We start from the raw sequence: 17336 nt of genomic DNA, 5'->3' as shown, positions 1-17336 counted from the left end.
TTGGCTTCCTGCTAACTTGTGCGGAGGTGGTACTTCTCACGATGGAAAGCAATTAATCGGGGAAGTGCATGCAAAATAATTAGCGAGAGTAGCAGGTCCCTTTCCCATCAGCCTTCAGGTAGAGCCAGGTCACCTCCTGTGGGGATGGCTATGCACGCTTGCACTGACTTAGCAAAGATTTTTAATGTTGGATCAATAGACTCAGTACAATGAAACCTGATGTTGGGATTCCACTGAAGACGGCAGTTTTCACTGGAAGTTAACGCTTGAATTTCGCCGATAACGAGGACAAACCGCCCTCCTCAGCCGTTGAGGGGCCGTTAGACTCGCGCTAGGGGCGGAGCCCAACGCGGCGCTTCCGCTCAGAGCCCGGCCGGATGGGCGTGCCCGCGCATGCGCGCCCATGGGGTGGGGGGGGCGCCGTGTGTGTGAGGAGATGGCGGCGGCTCCCGGGCTTCCTACCCCGCGGTACGACCACCTCGGGGCGGAGGGGCCCTTCGGGGATGTGTACGAGCCGGCCGAGGACACTTTCCTGCTGCTGGACGCGCTGGAGCGGGACGCGGTCCGCCTGAGGGAGGCTGGGTAGGCGCGGCGGCCGTCGGGAGCGGCGCTAACGGCTCCCCGCGAGGGTGAGGGGGGAGGGACACGCCCCCGTCCCTCGGGGCCGGGGTTGCTACGCGCTGAGGAAGCGGCGTCCGGCCCCAGGGCCGCTTCTTCCTGTGGCGCAGGGCCCCCGGGCTGCTGATGGGTGTCAGGGTCCGGGGGGAAGCGGTGCCCCCCTGAGCGCCGCCCCCCCCGGCCTCTCCTCAGAGCGGCTTCGGCCTCTGCTCGTAGGCCGTAGGTTGGAGAGTAATTTTACGAGCAGCTGCGCGGTGGGCTGCTTTTTTTTTTTTCACTAGGGGCGGCAGCAGCAAGTATTTCAATGTGGTTAAAAATGTCCATGTGTCAACCCAGAAGAAGCTGTAGGAGTTGCGTAGCTGCTGAGGTCGCTGCCCAGTGTCAGTGGCGGTCATCTCCACGGCTGAATCATATAATTGTTTAGATTGGAACGGACCTTTCAGATCATCAAGTCCAACCATCAACCTAACACTGACAAAAACCATCACTAAACCATATCACTAAGCAGTATGTCTGCCCATCTTTTATATGCCTCCAGGGATGACAATTCCACCACTTCCCTGGGCAGCCTGTTCCAATGCTTGATAACCCTTTCAGTGTAAAAATGTTTTCCTAATATCTAATCTAAACCTCCCCTGGCGCAACTTGAGGCCATTTCCTCTTGTCCTGTTGCTGAAGTATGTCTACATAACTATAAATGCTATAGAAATCACCCAGGGAGTTAAGCTTTTAAGTGATTATTTTAAAATTGCCTGCCACTGCTGTTTGTCCAGAGCTGGCTGAAACTCACCTAAGGTATTCTGCATTTGAGGCCTGCTTTTGTTGTGTGGCTTCATGGTGATCCCAGAATCACAGAATGGTAGGGATTGGAAGGGACCTTCGGAGATCATCTAGTCCAACCCCCCAGCCAAAGCAGGTTCACCTAGAGCCAAGCTGGACAGGAACGCGTCCAGGCAGGTTTTGAATATCTTCAGATATTCTTCCATAATTTCTGTTGGAGTTCAGTCTTGCAGCAATAAATGTGTAATAAATGCTGTAGAAGTATAGCCTGTACTATTGAGATTGTGCAGTTAATGGAAACGTTAGTGTTAGGCACAGGGGAAACATACATGTTTCCCAGAGTGGCTTGCGGTAACCAGGAATTGTCTGTATGGTCACTAGTAGCCCTGTGAGGCATTACAAAACACAGGATGTTGTGTGGTCTTTAAAGGCCACATGATCAGCAAGTATTTCAGCCTGCTTGGGAGAAGGGCGCTTTGGCAGCAATTTCGTAACACTGTCTTGACTAATTCTGCGTCTGTTGCAGGTGGTCTTGTATGTTACAAATAAAAGTCATCTGGAGTTTTCTCTCTTTAGAATTGAGATCTGCCTTGAAATAGGATCTGGATCTGGTGTGGTTTCAACATTTCTAGCTTCTTCCATTATTGGATCCAATGCGCTGTACATGTAAGTCTAATACCACTTAAATTATTGCATGCAATAATGAAGAATAGTTAGCCCTCACATATATACTTTTTATTTTCACATTTAAAAAAACTATTCTTTTCACAAAGAAATATTAGCTCAATTCTACAGATATCTACAGAAATCAGAGCAAACAGAGCCTAAACTATTTACTTCAGGTTCTGTAACAATTAAGTAGTCATGCGACTAAATTCCATTTTCCCACTGTTTAGACAAATTGCTAAGCTTACACTTGTGTTTGCTGGGTTGAATTGAATTTAACCACTGACTAGTCTTACTGTGGTCACATGACATAACATCAAGTTACCTGGGTATTTGCAGTAACTGAATTTTATTAGAGACTTGTATGCAGATATATTTATGCAGAGCTAGCATTGAAAAAGAAATCCTATACTTCAGCTTTCAGATGGTCATTAAAAACTGCCAGTGCAGTGTTAACTGGTTTAGTTGCTGATACGTTGTGTGTATTTTACTGTCTATTTTTTGCTATTTACTTGGAAAGTAAAGGATGCTGGAAAGGACATTTTCATTGCACGTACATAAACGAGCATGTGGTTCATACAGTTAAACTTCCACATACAGTAACCAGTAACTTGCACTTCATAATGCTTTGCTTTTAGATGCACAGATATCAACCCGATGGCAGCTTACTGTACGCTGGAGACAGCTCTGCTTAACAATGTTCACCTTCAGCCAGTCATTACTGACCTGGTAAGATACATGTTTCAATAATATCTTCTTTATAGTTTTTGTAACTTTTTAATACTTATTAGAAATACTGAAAAGTAACCATAAAGTCTAGAACAAACATGCTTGTAATAAGCACAGATAAAAAAAAGAAAACAACATAATGCCAAAGTGTTTCTGAAAGAAGGGAAAAACAAACAACTCAAGGTTTAAAATTCAAATTTAAGCTTTAAATATTCATTGAATTAATTTAAAAAAATAGATATAGTTTGGAAAAGGCTGCACAAAGAACTCTTTGGTGACCTGACATTATCATAGCCCTTCCTCTAATGCTATGCAGTTCTTGGTTCTCAACTCTTTACAATTTAATTAGGAACTGTGTATGTTGTTTCTTTTTGTTTCTTAGAAAATCTGATATGGAGAAAAGCTTAAGTTTCACATCTCTTTAGCAAGATATTAGTTTAAAATATCCTGAATGTATATGTTTATAAATGATGAAGACAGGCAACAATAAACATGATCTAAAATGTATGAACAACTGAGAGAACTGAACTGCAGTTGTCACAGATTGGTCATTTTGTGTAACAAATGTTAACCGATGAATTTATTCAAAATTCTTTTATATCTAACTTGAATTCTGAACTGAGCAAGAAGAAAGTACTACCGTTGTGTCTCTTGTTCTTTTACATCCCATACATAACATAGTCTTAAGACTATTGAAATTGTTTTTCTATGCACGGGTACTTCTTCTTGATGCTTCTCTTGCACATAGAAAGTAAAGTTTAGCGTTTCTGAGTCAGGCTGAAATGCTCAGAATATCCAGCACTATGTATTTTTACAAAATGTTTGCATTCTTTATGTTTCCAAAAAAAAATAACAAAAGAATCATCAACTTTATCTATAGGTCAAAGGACTCTCTCCAAGATTAAATGGGAAGGTTGATCTACTGCTATTTAATCCACCGTATGTGGTAACGCCTTCTGAAGAGGTAGGAAAAAATCAAAATACACAATAAAAAAGGTATTTCTTCTGTGAGAGAAGAAATGGCAAATCAAATCAGCTCTGGTATGAAAACTGCAGGATGTTGTAGGACCAGCGCTGTTTTAGTGAAAATGATTTGCTAGAGTCGCTTATAAAGACAACATGGGAATGAGGATTGCTAGCTGCTGCTACTCAATACATAGTTTCTCCATCAAGTATAAACCATGGAAGACTCTCTTAGGCATGCTGAAGTATTCTTATAGAAGACTTTCAACGGAAAATGCGTTTGTTCCCTGCAAATAAATATCCTCTGCTTCTGCAGACTCCTACTCTCAGAATTTGACTCATGAACACTTAAAAAGGGTTTTCTGGCCACCTTCCACTTGGCAAACAAGCTCATAAAACATTTACAAGAAAATACATACAAAGTATGTGACAAAGCGTAGCTCTTTCAATTCAGTTTAAGAATAGAACTTGAATAAAAGTAGTATGTTCATCGTGTAGGAAGTAGTCTTAAAATAATTGCTGCATAAACTAATCTGCTGGATCAAAGTTGTCAGATGTCTAATGGCAGACACCTAAAGCTAGAGATTACGGTGATGCTTCCCTTCTAAGTATCACTGACACTTCTGTCATTCTGTGTTAAGACAATCTTTGCTTTCATTTGTCCTAGGTGGGAAGCCATGGAATAGAGGCATCCTGGGCTGGTGGCAAAAAGGGCAGAGAAGTAATGGATAGAGTTTTTCCATTAATACCAGACCTACTTTCACGAGGAGGATTATTCTACTTGGTCACAATTAAAGAAAATAATCCAGGTGATCACTTTCCTTGGACTCTTAAATGTGCCAAACTAGATTTAACACTGTATTAATCAAAGTGTTGATTACAGCAATATTCTCTAGGTTGTAAGACTTCAGTAAACAAGAAAAAGTAGTACATAGCAACAGTTGAATCTAACGTGGCGATAGCAACTGACTGAAGACTGACAGTGTGTATTGAAATTCATATAAGTGTTCTAGGTCATAGAAATGCTATAGATGGCTAGAGTGTATCTGCATGCTTTATACAAATTGTGGCATCTCTGCAGACTTGTGCTTCTCATCTTTCAAGTTTGGGTGGGTGTGTAACCTACAGATGGACTTTACATAACCTGATGCCTCTTGGAATCCTTTTTCTGAATTCATGCCTTGTGCATGCAGTGTATGGTGAGCTAGACCAAAAACATAAGCAAATTTACAAAAACTAAGAACTCCCTAAGCTAGTTTGGAAAATGGTAATGTGTAGGTGCTGAGCCCAGCAGCTCTGCAAGACTTCAGTTCCAAGTCTGAAAGGTGACTGTAAATCTGCTGAATTAAGTAATGAAGCCAGGCCAGCCCTTTCTCATGAAGGAGAATGGCGTTGTAAACTTAAAATGAAAAAGCCTTTAGTTAGAAATCTGATGTCTTTTATTTTTGACATGTGTAGGGAAGAGATTCGGACTTGCTCCTTCTAATTGCTTAATGGCTAATTTCAAGGGGGAAGATTACTCTTTCACAACTGATTAGCTTTTAGGAGAAGGTGCTATGAATTTCAGTTTCTCCTACAAATTAACTTCATAATTGAATTGTTCATTGCTATTAATAATACCAAAACGCAGAACTTCAGTTAGTAAATTGTAAACTTTGTTCTTGGTGCACGACTTTGCATAAAAATTGCTGTCTGAAAGAGTAAGAGGACACATTTTATAATCTTTGCTTTACAGCTTATGTTTGGCAAATATATGAGCGCTGGCTTTTATAGTGCTATTTCTATATAAACTTGGTCGTAACACTGCACTTTCAATTACAGATGAAATTCTGGAAACAATGAAGAAATGGGGCTTAGAAGGCACACAAGTACTTTCACGGCAAGCAGGACAAGAGATGCTTACTATCCTCAAATTTAGGAAGTCTTGATGACTGCTCTTAAGCTTCCAGATGGCTTGCAGAAAGTTGAACATAAAGTACTCAAGTCGTCAAATCAATTTTTAAGCCAGGATTTTCACCTCTTAAGGTGTATCCTCACTTCCTGATTCCTGCAGTGAAACTCATCAAGACTCTGTATTTTTATTCTGGATGTTAACCAGCTATTATCTGCTGTCAGAGGTACGACTGTCCTCTGGCTATCGAAAGGACAGTTGTGGGGGAACTGTGAAATACCCTACCCTGCTGCATTTGCACTGAAGCACTAAGGACTTTTTCCTCTGTAAATAGGTACCTGTATATTTGTCACTGTGTCTTATTAAAACAATGTACTTGATAAAATTCTTCCTGTTTTAATAACTAGTTATGCTGGGTTTAAATGAATACTTGGAATCAGTGTTACTCGCTTTGAAGACCATTGAGGAGCAACGCTGCAATTCAATTCAACAATTCAAGCACAGCTAATGCATCCCCTTCGGTAAGTTTTCTGTCAGTTTGGTTTTACGTAGATAAACGTGAATGTGAACACAAACACACAAGAGGAGGGTTTAGAGGGAAGAGTCGGTCATGTTAAGGATGTTACTCAACATTTATACTATATACAAAAAATGCTAGTAGTTGAAACTACTGAGTCTAAAAAAAGAAATGCATTTCATTGGACCAAAGTGAGGCTAGACTCAGGACTTTGTTGATTCTTGCCTTCTGAATAACTTGTCTAAGGAATGGCAAAGGTAGGAAACCAAGAGGAAACTTCGTGGCCATTTGTGAAATAAGATGTTTCCACAGTTTTCCACTGAAGAATTTAAGCATAGTTTTGTTCTTGCAGCTTCACAACTGCCTAGTTGGTTAGTGTCGTATTTCAGTTTGACTGCTTCCTACTTCTAGAACCTTTTTGACTTAATGGTATGCTTAGCTGTGCTTTTTTTTTGTTCGTTCAGTTCTCCCTTACAAAACTGTAAGAAGAGGAGGTTTTATGCTTAGTGATTTTGCTTTTATGTAGAATCATGGTTTTTGAGGTTATAATTATAGCAGTAGGACTGTTTGTATGAACCAAAACACTGTCATTCTTATACAGCTCTAGACGTTTTATGTTGCTAACCTCTTTGGCTAACAAAGTTAGGTTGCTGAGCAAAACACGACTTTAAGATGTAGTCAAAACATGCAATAGAATCAGACTACAGGTTTAACAAAAGGAAGTTTTAGTTAACCTGTCCAGCTTTTAGTTACAGCTAAAGAATTAGTTTTAAAAGAGGTAATCAAAGATAAAAAGATCTGGCACAGTAGATCACCATGCTTATCAGCACATGTGGTTTTAAATTATTAAGGACAGAATAATGAAAATCAGAACAGAAAGCGTAATAAAACATAACACACTTTCAACAAAAAACGATTGCACTGGACTACCTAACAACTGGATATTTGAACAAGGAACTATGTGTTCACTTTAATAAATCCTAAGTCAGTTCTAGCTCCACAGTCTTGCTGTCTGCTGCAGCTTTAGTGGAAGCACTTGCCAAACTGCAATCCAAGTAAGGACATGGGTGAATTCTGTAAGAACTGACTACTGTTATGCTCCTGTCAGACTGGGAAACAAGTGACAGGCCAGGTAACTTTTTTTTAATTTTGGAATTTGCTCTGTCTACACAGAGGTCTGCAAGTACACTTGGCAATGCTTTTGCCAGGGCACGCCTATTCCCTTCTCCTAGGAGACCAAAGAACGCAACACTTCCTGGAGAGTTTTGGGAAGCATATTCCTGCGTTCAGTGCACACGAGAATAAGCTACACGGCAGATACAGGCTTTCTATGCAGTGTCAAACTTAACAAGAAGAAAGCAAAAATTCTGCTCCCCCAGGCCCCTAGGCACTGCTCTGTCACCAAGTACCAGTGTCAAAAGACATAGTGCTGCTTGGCGAGTGCCTGCGCTTCTTTGTTCTAGCAGAACCAAGACAAAAGCTCTGCTGAAGGCTGCACCTAGTAGACAATTTGCAAGTAGAGGTAGAGTTTAAGATGGCGCTTTTCAAGCAATACTTGGTTAACCACGATTGGCCTTCAAATCAGTTATTTAACTTGCAAAGAAGTCATTTAGAATAACCAGTCTTGTCTGAGACAAAGTGATGCAACGGAGACAGTCCTGGAGTTTAAGTAATTATAAAAACAATACAGCTTGCTCCTTGATCTGTGTTTTTGGTTAGACCTTTTCAATATCAGTTTTAAAACCTGTCCATTTTCTTTCTCAAAAAATGTCAAGAAATTTCTCTGCTGGAAGCCCAGTGTTACCTGTTAAAAATATAGACTTACGTTATCAACGTCTAAAAATTATTTCTAGAGCTGTCACCTCAAAAAGGACTAACTTTGAGAAAACATACAGAATCTAAAATAAGCAGCTCTTGAGGTACAGACAGTTGACCACGCTATAAACTTAGCATCTGAAAATTTATACTATTAATTTCGGAAAGTTTATCACACATGGGAAAGACAGCAACCCAGAGACTGCAGAGACTGACGAAATTCATTTATTCCTCCCTGTTTATTAACTTTTCAAAGAAATCCACCACAAATACCATCCAAGTTAGAATATATTAGTATGTTACTGCTGTTAGAAAAAAAAGCATGAATAAATGTATAGTTGAAGACAATATTAAATTCTGATACACCTGTCACATCCACTCAAGAGTCCTTATCTTTATGGGACAGTGGAAGTACAGTATACATTCAGTGATGGTTAATTTGCCAGCTAATGAAGGCATTAACTGCAATAATGAAAACAAGAATTGACCAGTGCGTATGCCTTCTCTTTAAAAGCCAATCGTCAATAAAGAGGTAGTGTTTTTCATAGTCATGCAGGAACGACTGTACTCTCTCTACTTACTTGGGCTTCTGAGTTTTTAGGGTGCTTGATGGCTGAGTTTTTTTGGGAAAACAAGACTGTTAAAGGTGAAAGCTCAGTTTATAAACACCTTAGTTTACAGCATGCGATGTTAAAAAATTTCTGCTTTAACAGAAGGTTATCACGTTAGTTCCATGCCTTAATGTCTAACAGCAACAACATTCTTTTTAACCCGGCCATAAGAGGAACTACTATGAATGTATTATAATAAAAAAAAAAAAAAATCAAGTCTTTATACCACCTATGTTAAATTCACCTGTTATATTAAGAGGCATGATCTGGGTTAAGTGCATAACACCACGTTAGAATATACCTAAAATAAGAGGTTTTACTCAACTATGCTGTGGCTTAAACACCACTTTTCAGATTTAACTCTACATTATTTCTGAATTTTTAACATATCTCGATACCTTGAAAATATACAAATTAAAATAAATTATTCTTATAGATTTCTTTATATCAAAGAAGAATTTTCAAACTTACAAAAAACAGTCCAGAGGTAACTATGTGTCATATCCCACTAGTCAAGAACTTAAAGTAACTGACAGTATTTCCAAGTAGGTAGCTTCTTTCAACATACAGTTTATTGCCTCCTCTTCATTTATTACTTTGTTCACAGAAAGAAGACAGACCGTTTTATTTCAGAAAAACGTCTCTCGACAGAGTGGACAGGTGGATTTGTTGCTGGATGTGAACCATTTGTACTGAAAGAGAAAGACAGCTGTTTAATATACGAACGCAAGGTGAATATCAATAACAGTGCTTTATGTCCAGTAATATCATTTGCCAATGAATATAACTATCAAAACATTAACTACACTTTAAAAAAAAAAACTAAGAAGAAACAGTAAAAAAAAAACCAAAACACTTCCACTTGTGTGTGTATGCACATGTATATATATGTATGTATCTGTATATACACATATGTATATGCATACATATTACATATATACACACATATTACACACATACGAATATTACAGACACACAATATTAAATAAAAAAAAAACCTGACACACAGGAATTCTCATCCAGTCTCATTTTAGACTAAAAAGCTACTGTTTTTAAAGCAGCAATAACTCCTCCATGGTATAGCCATACAGATGCCAACCTGTTCCAGTATACTCTGTAACCGTGCAACTGATGCCTGTCATGACTTGGCTAGAGCTAAATGTTAATTACCCAGATCAGCATGGTTTACTAAAGAGCACGCTGCATAAATTGAAATTTAACCTTCTCTATTCCCATATCTGAGCTGGTAACAACAAGCTGCTGTTGCTACACTCTACGTGGATGTAATGGCTTATGTGTTACTGAACATGAAAGGGATAGTTCATTATCTGTGAAGTTTAGCAACCCCTCTCTCATTACATGCCCTTACAGTTTAGTACAAAATCCATACAAATAATCTATGAGTTCAGTTAATCCCAGATACTCCATTGACATAACAGAGAATTGATGGTATTACAATAGAAGTTCCTGGTTCAAACTATAAATGGATATTTTGCCTACTTAAAAACATTTAGTCTAGGTACTTACCAAGCAAGCTGAATGAAACTTTTTCTTGCATGTTCTGCAAGCTTTTTTAGGAAGAGAATAGTTGGAGCCATGAATGACTGAAAAACAGATCATGCAATCTTCAATGCCCTCAAAACGTTTATCCACGTTATTTTTCCACAACGACAAGCCTTCCATTATACTTCCATTCTAACGGAGAGAAGAGAGCTGTTAATGCTGTAGAATTCCTTCAGAATATTCTTACCGTTATTCCTAAACACATGAAGGAAACAAAGCCTGAAGGCTTTATAATCTGAAATTATATGCAATATATGCAGTGAGAAATTCATAAAGCCAACACATGAAATACAGATGATGGTCTAATCTATAGACATGCAAGCATTCATCACAATGAAAAGAATGCACTTAGGAACACTTACAAGGGGATTTTGAAATTTTCAATCGCTGTTTTGTTCTAACCATAGATGATGCAACTTCATCAACTACCAATCTTTTAGAGGATTTCATGTACTGGGTTTTCTGTTGGCATTTTTTTTTCATTGGGTTCCCCCCCCCCTCAAAGTATACTTAAGATGACTGTGGTGGTTTGGGCTGGGCTGGCCACTAAAATGAATGATAGATGCTGTCTTTAAACCAGGACAGATGGCATTGCCACATGGGGCAAACACTGGCCAGTGGCTTAAGAGGTCTAAATTTTCAACTTTGGATATGGATTTAACAGGACTTATTAGGCTGATAATTTTACCTCTCTGTTTTAGCATCTGGAGAAAAGCAGATAGCAAGAGTGACCAATTCTATAAAGTCTTTTGAGATCCCTTATACGGATCTAAATAATATTACATTACTAGGAGTATTTTTCTATTATCAGGGCTCTTAAGTTTTCGAACCGATGGGCTTCCTCTAAACTCACCTGATGTGTAAGATATGTGCTTAACTGTAGCATCCAATTGCGCCATTGCTGTACAGCCACACCAACCCTCTTTCCACTCTCAACCGTTATGGATCCCAGTGGGTAATTTGACGGAAGCTGTATTATTAGTTCAATAAATATATCATCAACTGAATAGGTAGCAATGACTTCCCGTGCAGCAGACCGAGCTTTTACCTATGAAAAAAATGCACCTATTAAAAAAATTCCAGAGATACACACACCATCTGTAGTCTTTTTATACATAAATACGTTACTACACACATTAAATAATTTTCTTAGACCAGGAACACACTTTTCTCAAAGAAAATAAAAATCCCCTCGTATCTTGTCAAACCAAAAAGAAATTACCAGCCACTTTTCAAACTACTGATTACATTTTTTTAATAAACCAAGAAGTATATTGATAGCAGTATCTTCCACTTACCTGAACTCCTCCAACATCATAAAACCCATTCTTTTCTATTTTTTTCCAAACAGAATATTAATAAACATCAACTTAATATATTGATACCAAGCTAAATTGTGTTTTCATCAGTCATTTAGAACAAAAAAAATGCAATCATAGAAAACACTGTAATATAGTCTGGTTCTGAGAAGTAACATTTCTTAAAAATGTTTGCAAAAAATTAAGTAAATCAAAAAAAGGACAAAAAGTCTTACTAACCGTTATGCCATTAAACAACTGTGTGCTATTCTGAACAGAAGATATTTCCTGTGAAGAAAGCACGCTGCTGACATATTTGCTTGTAAATTTATCTACAACATTGAAGACACGTTTCTCACAACTATTCCACCAAAGCCTGACCATGGCTGGCAAGTCTTTCAGCGTTATATGGTACACAGAGCAGGCCAAGTGCGGAATCTGGGAGGACAGGGCTCCTGTCCCTGGGAGGGAAAGAAAGGATGTTGAAATACTCTAAAAAATAAGGCACAAATGCTGCTTCTGCCACACCACATACAAAAACTTTGATACCAGCGTAACTGTGGTAACTGGAATTTCACGTACATGCTCCTTCTATACGTACTACAATTAGTGCTTGTTTGACTCTGCCTTTCTCCATCAGTCTGGTTTCTTTGTTTCTTAGGCTGACACTTCACAACTGGAACTGCATCTTCTAATTTAGAGATGAACTCTAGGTGGACTACCAGAAATCAAGATTAACTATAATTCTAGAAATGACAAAATGCTCACTTTGGAGTGAACAAACAATAAGATGTTTGGAGCACATCTGAGGTTTGCAGCGTTCTACAGAAGTGCATAAAAAGATAAGGGTAATCTTTCTCTTGGGATGTCATGTTAGTAATTCCTTCTTACTGTCATCCAGATAAATTCTTCTGCAACATACAGTGATGTTCAAGCAAAAAATTTAGAAATGAAAACTCAGTATCTTTGCTTACATCTATACACATACATAAAATAACAATCTCAATGAAATAACTTTCAAAACTAATTCTCTTTTTCACGTTTCTCGGCTAAGAAAAAGCAGCCTATTTTCTCTCACCATAGTTGATTAATCTGGGTCTTCTGAACAGCATGACGAAAGCAACAAATAATTTAATGTCTCAAGCGTATAGAAGAATATATATTAAAATACTTTTATTCGTTTCATTTATGCATTAAAATAGAAGAAAAAATATAAATCCCATTTAGCATTAAAAAAAAAATTTATAAGAAATGGAAAAGTTCCAGAATAAATCACATTTTTAGTATTTTGAAATCTTATCATACATTCAGGACTTAGATAGTAGCAATGTATTATTTCTGCCCTAAGTGAATAATCTAAGCATTTCCTGGTTTGGGGTTTTTTTTCTTGATTTTTCTAATTTTTCAACTTTGGTTAAGGTTAAAATGGGGAGTGTTAGCCAACAGTTTTTAAACATATGTATGTATTTGTGTATATCTTTTTTATAGATAAGATTTTTCTAAATATGTATTTTTAAATAGAAAAGAGTATTTAAACTTCGGCAATATCAAAACTCTCTCAAATGCACAAATAAAATTTTACTTACCTTTAACATCTAAATGAAGCTCTTCAGTAAAGAAGGTTTTTGTGTCCTTATTTGGAACTTCTGAAGTTGGCCCAGAAATAACAGGGTTTTCAGGCATGAGCCTGAACAAGTGATAAAGCAGTTTATTCAAGCTTTTAGTTCTTCTCAGGTATTGAGAGTAGAGAACTCGCAGCTGATAGTGTTAAAAACAAACAAACCAACCAAACCAGAAAATACAGATGAGACTTGAAGATATAGCTTACTCTGTAAATAATACAAATACATTTCTATAGGGAGTAAAAGCAAGACATTCAGAATGAGCATTTATAAGAGTGATTTAGTTCTCTGCACCATTTTCAACAATAAGATCATAAAATGTAGCAAGCTTGTTTGAAAATGCCAGAAAGCATCATCTATTAACAAATCTTAACTCTTTATTACTCTAATATTACCACCCTTAACTATTGCAGTGCAGAAACCTAAGTCTGTTGATGCTTTCAGAATTCCACTAATTTCACAAAAAAAAAAGAGGTAGGAAGATACACAATTGAAAGAATAAAAATGCTGGATGAAACTTGAAGATTCAAACCAAATAAGCATGTTAAAAAATTCAATTAAAAGGAAAAGACTCTGAACATATACCTGAGAAGAAGCAGCTTTGAAGAAAGCTAATGTTAACTTCCAAGTAAGAAGATAACCTAGAACAAGGCAGAACTCATCACTCAGGGGCTGAATAACTGCAAATTCTCCAACTGGAATGCATTCCAGGATGTTTTCTAGCAAGAGTTCTTGAGTGGCCAGGACAGACATAAGAGCCGCTGGAGGTGACCTATGGAAAAATATTATCTGACATAGTAAACTCAAATCTCGAGCAGAGCATTAACTGCATTTATATTCAGTGCGTTCCTAAACACCTGTTAGTAAAGCCATGTACGTAGAACATAAAAAGGGCCTTTTATTACAGGAAAAATTCCTTTTAGATTCACACAGTGCTAGATTTTAAGATTTATTTTTTTTTCCCCTGAAATGGACAGTTGGTGTTTTTACCTCTTGCAAGACAAATATGAACCGAATGATGATCACTTTAATCTGAAAGTGGTCTATGGCTGAGCTAATTTAACCTACATAATGGACAGCTGGTTTGCTTTCTCCTTTGTCTGCCGAGTCACACCAACGAAGGAGCAACTGAACAATGGATCTCCTAATCACTGAATGCATTGGGTTTGGGCTTTGGATTAAAAAGCCTTTTGCTGCTCCATAGTAAGGAAAGGTATTAATCATTGGGCTGAGATTTAAAAAAAAAAATATTTTTTTTTTTTTAAATCAATTACCATATTGCCTCTTCAAACTGATGACTGTATCGGATTCAAGCTGTATAAAACACACAGGTCAATTTTGGAGGATCAAGAAATTGAAGTTACCTGTGCAGCTGGACACATTCTGAATACAGCAGTCCAGTAAAAATCTGTCACAATTTTACAATAGAGAGCATATATTTTGCACTTACTCTAGTAACAACTGAAAACAATTGCAAATATCATTTCCAGTTTTAGCACAAAGGCAGACTTAACCAATTATAATTAGTACTTCAATATTTATGACGCTATTGTCACAGCCATGTAATTTTTTTTTCTTTTAAAATCTCCTGACAGATGACTACTCTGCTGCAAATCTCAGCTCTTGGAACACATTTTAAAAAAAATCGATAAAACAGTCGTAAAAAAATATGAGGAAAAAATACACACAATGCTGATTCCTCCTCTTCGTCACCGTAAGATTTGAGATCTTCATCATCGAATTTAGGCAATTCAGGCATTAATCTATAGAAATACGGAAAGGAAATAAGATTTAATTTTTACTATTTTAATACATGTGATGCATAGTTCTCTGCTTATCAGTGTCAACATTAATGATAAGCAATACAATAATGGCAATTACTCCTTAATAACACCACAGAATCTTTAAGAGACATGTCACTATTGCAAATTTGGTTCCTAAATGACGTAGCCAACAAGCATGTAGCCTTGCTTGGTCTTTTCCAGACCTTTTACACTTCCTGAGTCACGCTAAACTTCTCTATCTCAGAATTAAGTTATTGCAACTTTATACCTCAGTACAAGCGAAAGATAACAGTAGCTTCTTATGCTTAAGCCATCTGCTTTGCAATCTGCATTTTGAGCAGTCAAATGCACATATTATTTTTCAAATTATGTACTTTCTCTTTTGGTATTAGAGATATCCAAAAAGTTCACAAGAATACTACAAATTTGTATTCACTTTCTTCATTTTCTTATCTAAACTAGTAAAAATTAAAAGGTTATACTATTTAACGATTCTGTCACAGACCCAGATCAAACCTGGAATATTTCAGTTTACATTTTAGGATTCTCTGAGTGTTAAAATAGAGGGTAAAAATAAACAGCATTATAGTTATGACACTGATATCTACATAACTGCGGTACAGAAAAAAAACCTGTATCTTCACGTACTGCAGTAAAATTTCCCAGTATATATTTAGTCTACTTTTACACCAAATTTAGCGTTCATAGCTTTATATAATGTTCTATATGTTTATATAATGTTATACAGAACACAAATTACCCAGTTAAGGATTTTCTCCCATAATGAAACCTGACTTTGCTAAACACATCTATAAGTTCATGTTCTACAGCATATTTAAAAAAATAAAAATGAGGAACAGGGGAGAAGGTGGTGAGGGAAGTGAAAAATTTGTTGATTCTTACTTATACAACATATGGTAGACAGAAATCTGTACAGGTCTAGCCCGGAAAAGCAACAACGGAGATAACGTATTTAGTAGAGTCTGGAGTTTATCTGGAAGATTTGTTTTCTGGCCTGCAACAAACTTCGCTGGCAATTTATGGTTTAACAACTGGTCCTTTGAGATGTATGTTAGAGCTTCACCCAAAGACGTTAACACAGAGCTCTGAAAGGAGCCTTCAGATGCATTTTTGGTTTCTCCTATTTAAAGCAGAGAAAGACAAGCTGTGATATAGAACGTATGGATGATATCATAAACAAGCATTACTACAAACAACTCAAACTCTGCTTATCAGAATCCATCTAATCTTAAAAGTCACAATGTTAAGTGCAATTACTTTACTAATTAGCATGTAAGTATTCAAAAAAAAGTGAGTTTTTATAAGCTGTGTTGACATAACATTCCTATAAATTAAAAAACACAGCACGTCAAATTCTATTTCAGAATAGCCTGACAGGTACCACTATTACCCCTCCTTGCCATATACTTGCCTGTGACTTTCACCAACAATGGTAACAGCAAATTGTGAATTCCTTCAGAAAAGAAGTCATTCCATTCACTGATCAAGTTCACAGGAAGGTTTTCAGTAGTTTCAGGAGACGCAGCTTCAAAGTAAGCACTAAGGGCAGATGCTAAGTCACAAGTGACGCAAGCAAAAATCTGCACGAGCGGGATGTGATAAAGCAAACGGCTTTCACTTGTTGTCTAGAAGGAAAAAATAAAAGGAAGATTTCTTAACTATAAATTTGCTTTAAAATACCTGTTTCACATTCCCTGTCTACACCAGAAAGTGTAATTTCAAAGACAACTCAATTGAAAAAAAACATTTTAAAACAATTTGGGGGAAAAAAAAAGAAAAAGTTTAAAAATATAATCTGTATTTTAGTAAGACTTACTGAAAATTATTTCCAAGTCTCATCGACATTTAGAATCCTGGATTGCTTCCCTCGTACGACCTTCTTTATAATGACAGAAAGAAACTGCCACCAAGTGGATTCAAACTGAAACGTACATGACTGTAGCTTATCCAGACCACTTGTGCAGCCAAGTGAGCCAAAATGGAGATGTGAAGGGCTTTCACTTTTCTCTCCCAAACATATAAGGGTAACCAACGTGACGCTTGTATTTCCAAATTGCAGAAGGAAATTGGCAATATACTACTGTAAACTGGAAACTATTTAAGTGGCAATCGAAAGAGTATTTCCTATCCTCCAACATAGCCCTTATTATTATTTTTATTCTTACTTGTTTTCCCAAATAAGGAATATCATTAAATATTTAAAATGCTCCCAAGCACTTAATCTATGCAACAAGTTTTCCATAAAAGTTTTCTGGTTGGTTGGGGGTTTTTTTTGTTTGGTTTTTTTTTTTTTTAAGTTGAAAAAATACAGTTTTGAGGGACACACAGCACAAGTAAGAAGATTAATCCTGAGACCGAAAAAGGCCAAATGAAAGTTTCCAGCTGCCCTTATAAGTGTGCAGTGACAAGGAGTACTACAATTATTTAAAAACAAAAAAACCAACCCCAATCAACCAAA

General features: G+C 37.2%; 2 protein-coding genes across 3 annotated transcripts in view; one reads left to right on the top strand and one right to left on the bottom strand.

Moving 5' to 3' along the window:
- The first annotated feature begins 405 nt into the window (after positions 1-405).
- Positions 406-6032, top strand: N6AMT1 (N-6 adenine-specific DNA methyltransferase 1). Of its 2 annotated transcripts, none has more exons than XM_054191643.1 (6): positions 406-582; positions 1975-2064; positions 2703-2793; positions 3674-3757; positions 4424-4565; positions 5578-6032. In XM_054191643.1, exons 1-6 carry the CDS (start codon positions 437-439, stop codon positions 5682-5684), a joined length of 660 nt encoding a protein of 219 aa, XP_054047618.1. In that variant the 5' UTR covers positions 406-436; the 3' UTR covers positions 5685-6032. The 2 variants fall into 2 exon arrangements, with proteins under 2 accessions (XP_054047618.1, XP_054047628.1); XM_054191653.1 differs by lacking the exon at positions 5578-6032 and adding an exon at positions 4640-5569.
- A 2167-nt stretch (positions 6033-8199) lies between these two features.
- Positions 8200-17336, bottom strand: part of LTN1 (listerin E3 ubiquitin protein ligase 1) — a 31275-nt gene continuing 22138 nt past the window's right edge. The window contains exons 22-30 of the mRNA XM_054191627.1: positions 16290-16503; positions 15761-15998; positions 14762-14836; positions 13659-13845; positions 13038-13209; positions 11692-11912; positions 11007-11201; positions 10118-10285; positions 8200-9282 (exon numbers count right to left, since the gene is read on the bottom strand). Coding sequence (XP_054047602.1) covers positions 9220-9282; positions 10118-10285; positions 11007-11201; positions 11692-11912; positions 13038-13209; positions 13659-13845; positions 14762-14836; positions 15761-15998; positions 16290-16503 — 1533 coding nt within the window. The 3' untranslated portion in view covers positions 8200-9219. The remainder of the gene's footprint in view (positions 9283-10117; positions 10286-11006; positions 11202-11691; positions 11913-13037; positions 13210-13658; positions 13846-14761; positions 14837-15760; positions 15999-16289; positions 16504-17336) is intronic.

The sequence above is a fragment of the Rissa tridactyla genome, chromosome 1 (genome assembly GCF_028500815.1).
Source record: "Rissa tridactyla isolate bRisTri1 chromosome 1, bRisTri1.patW.cur.20221130, whole genome shotgun sequence".
Taxonomy (NCBI): Eukaryota; Metazoa; Chordata; class Aves; order Charadriiformes; family Laridae; genus Rissa; species Rissa tridactyla.
This window is presented reverse-complemented; position numbering and strand designations above follow the sequence as displayed.

Excerpts from the sequence above, each read along its gene's own strand:
- N6AMT1 (XM_054191643.1), top strand. The coding sequence starts at position 437 with ATGGCGGCGGCTCCCGGGCTTCCTACCCCGCGGTACGACCACCTCGGG. Across the intron at positions 2,065-2,702 it reads GGATCCAATGCGCTGTACAT|ATGCACAGATATCAACCCGA; the intron begins GTAAGTCTAATA and ends CTTTGCTTTTAG. Across the intron at positions 2,794-3,673 it reads AGCCAGTCATTACTGACCTG|GTCAAAGGACTCTCTCCAAG; the intron begins GTAAGATACATG and ends CTTTATCTATAG.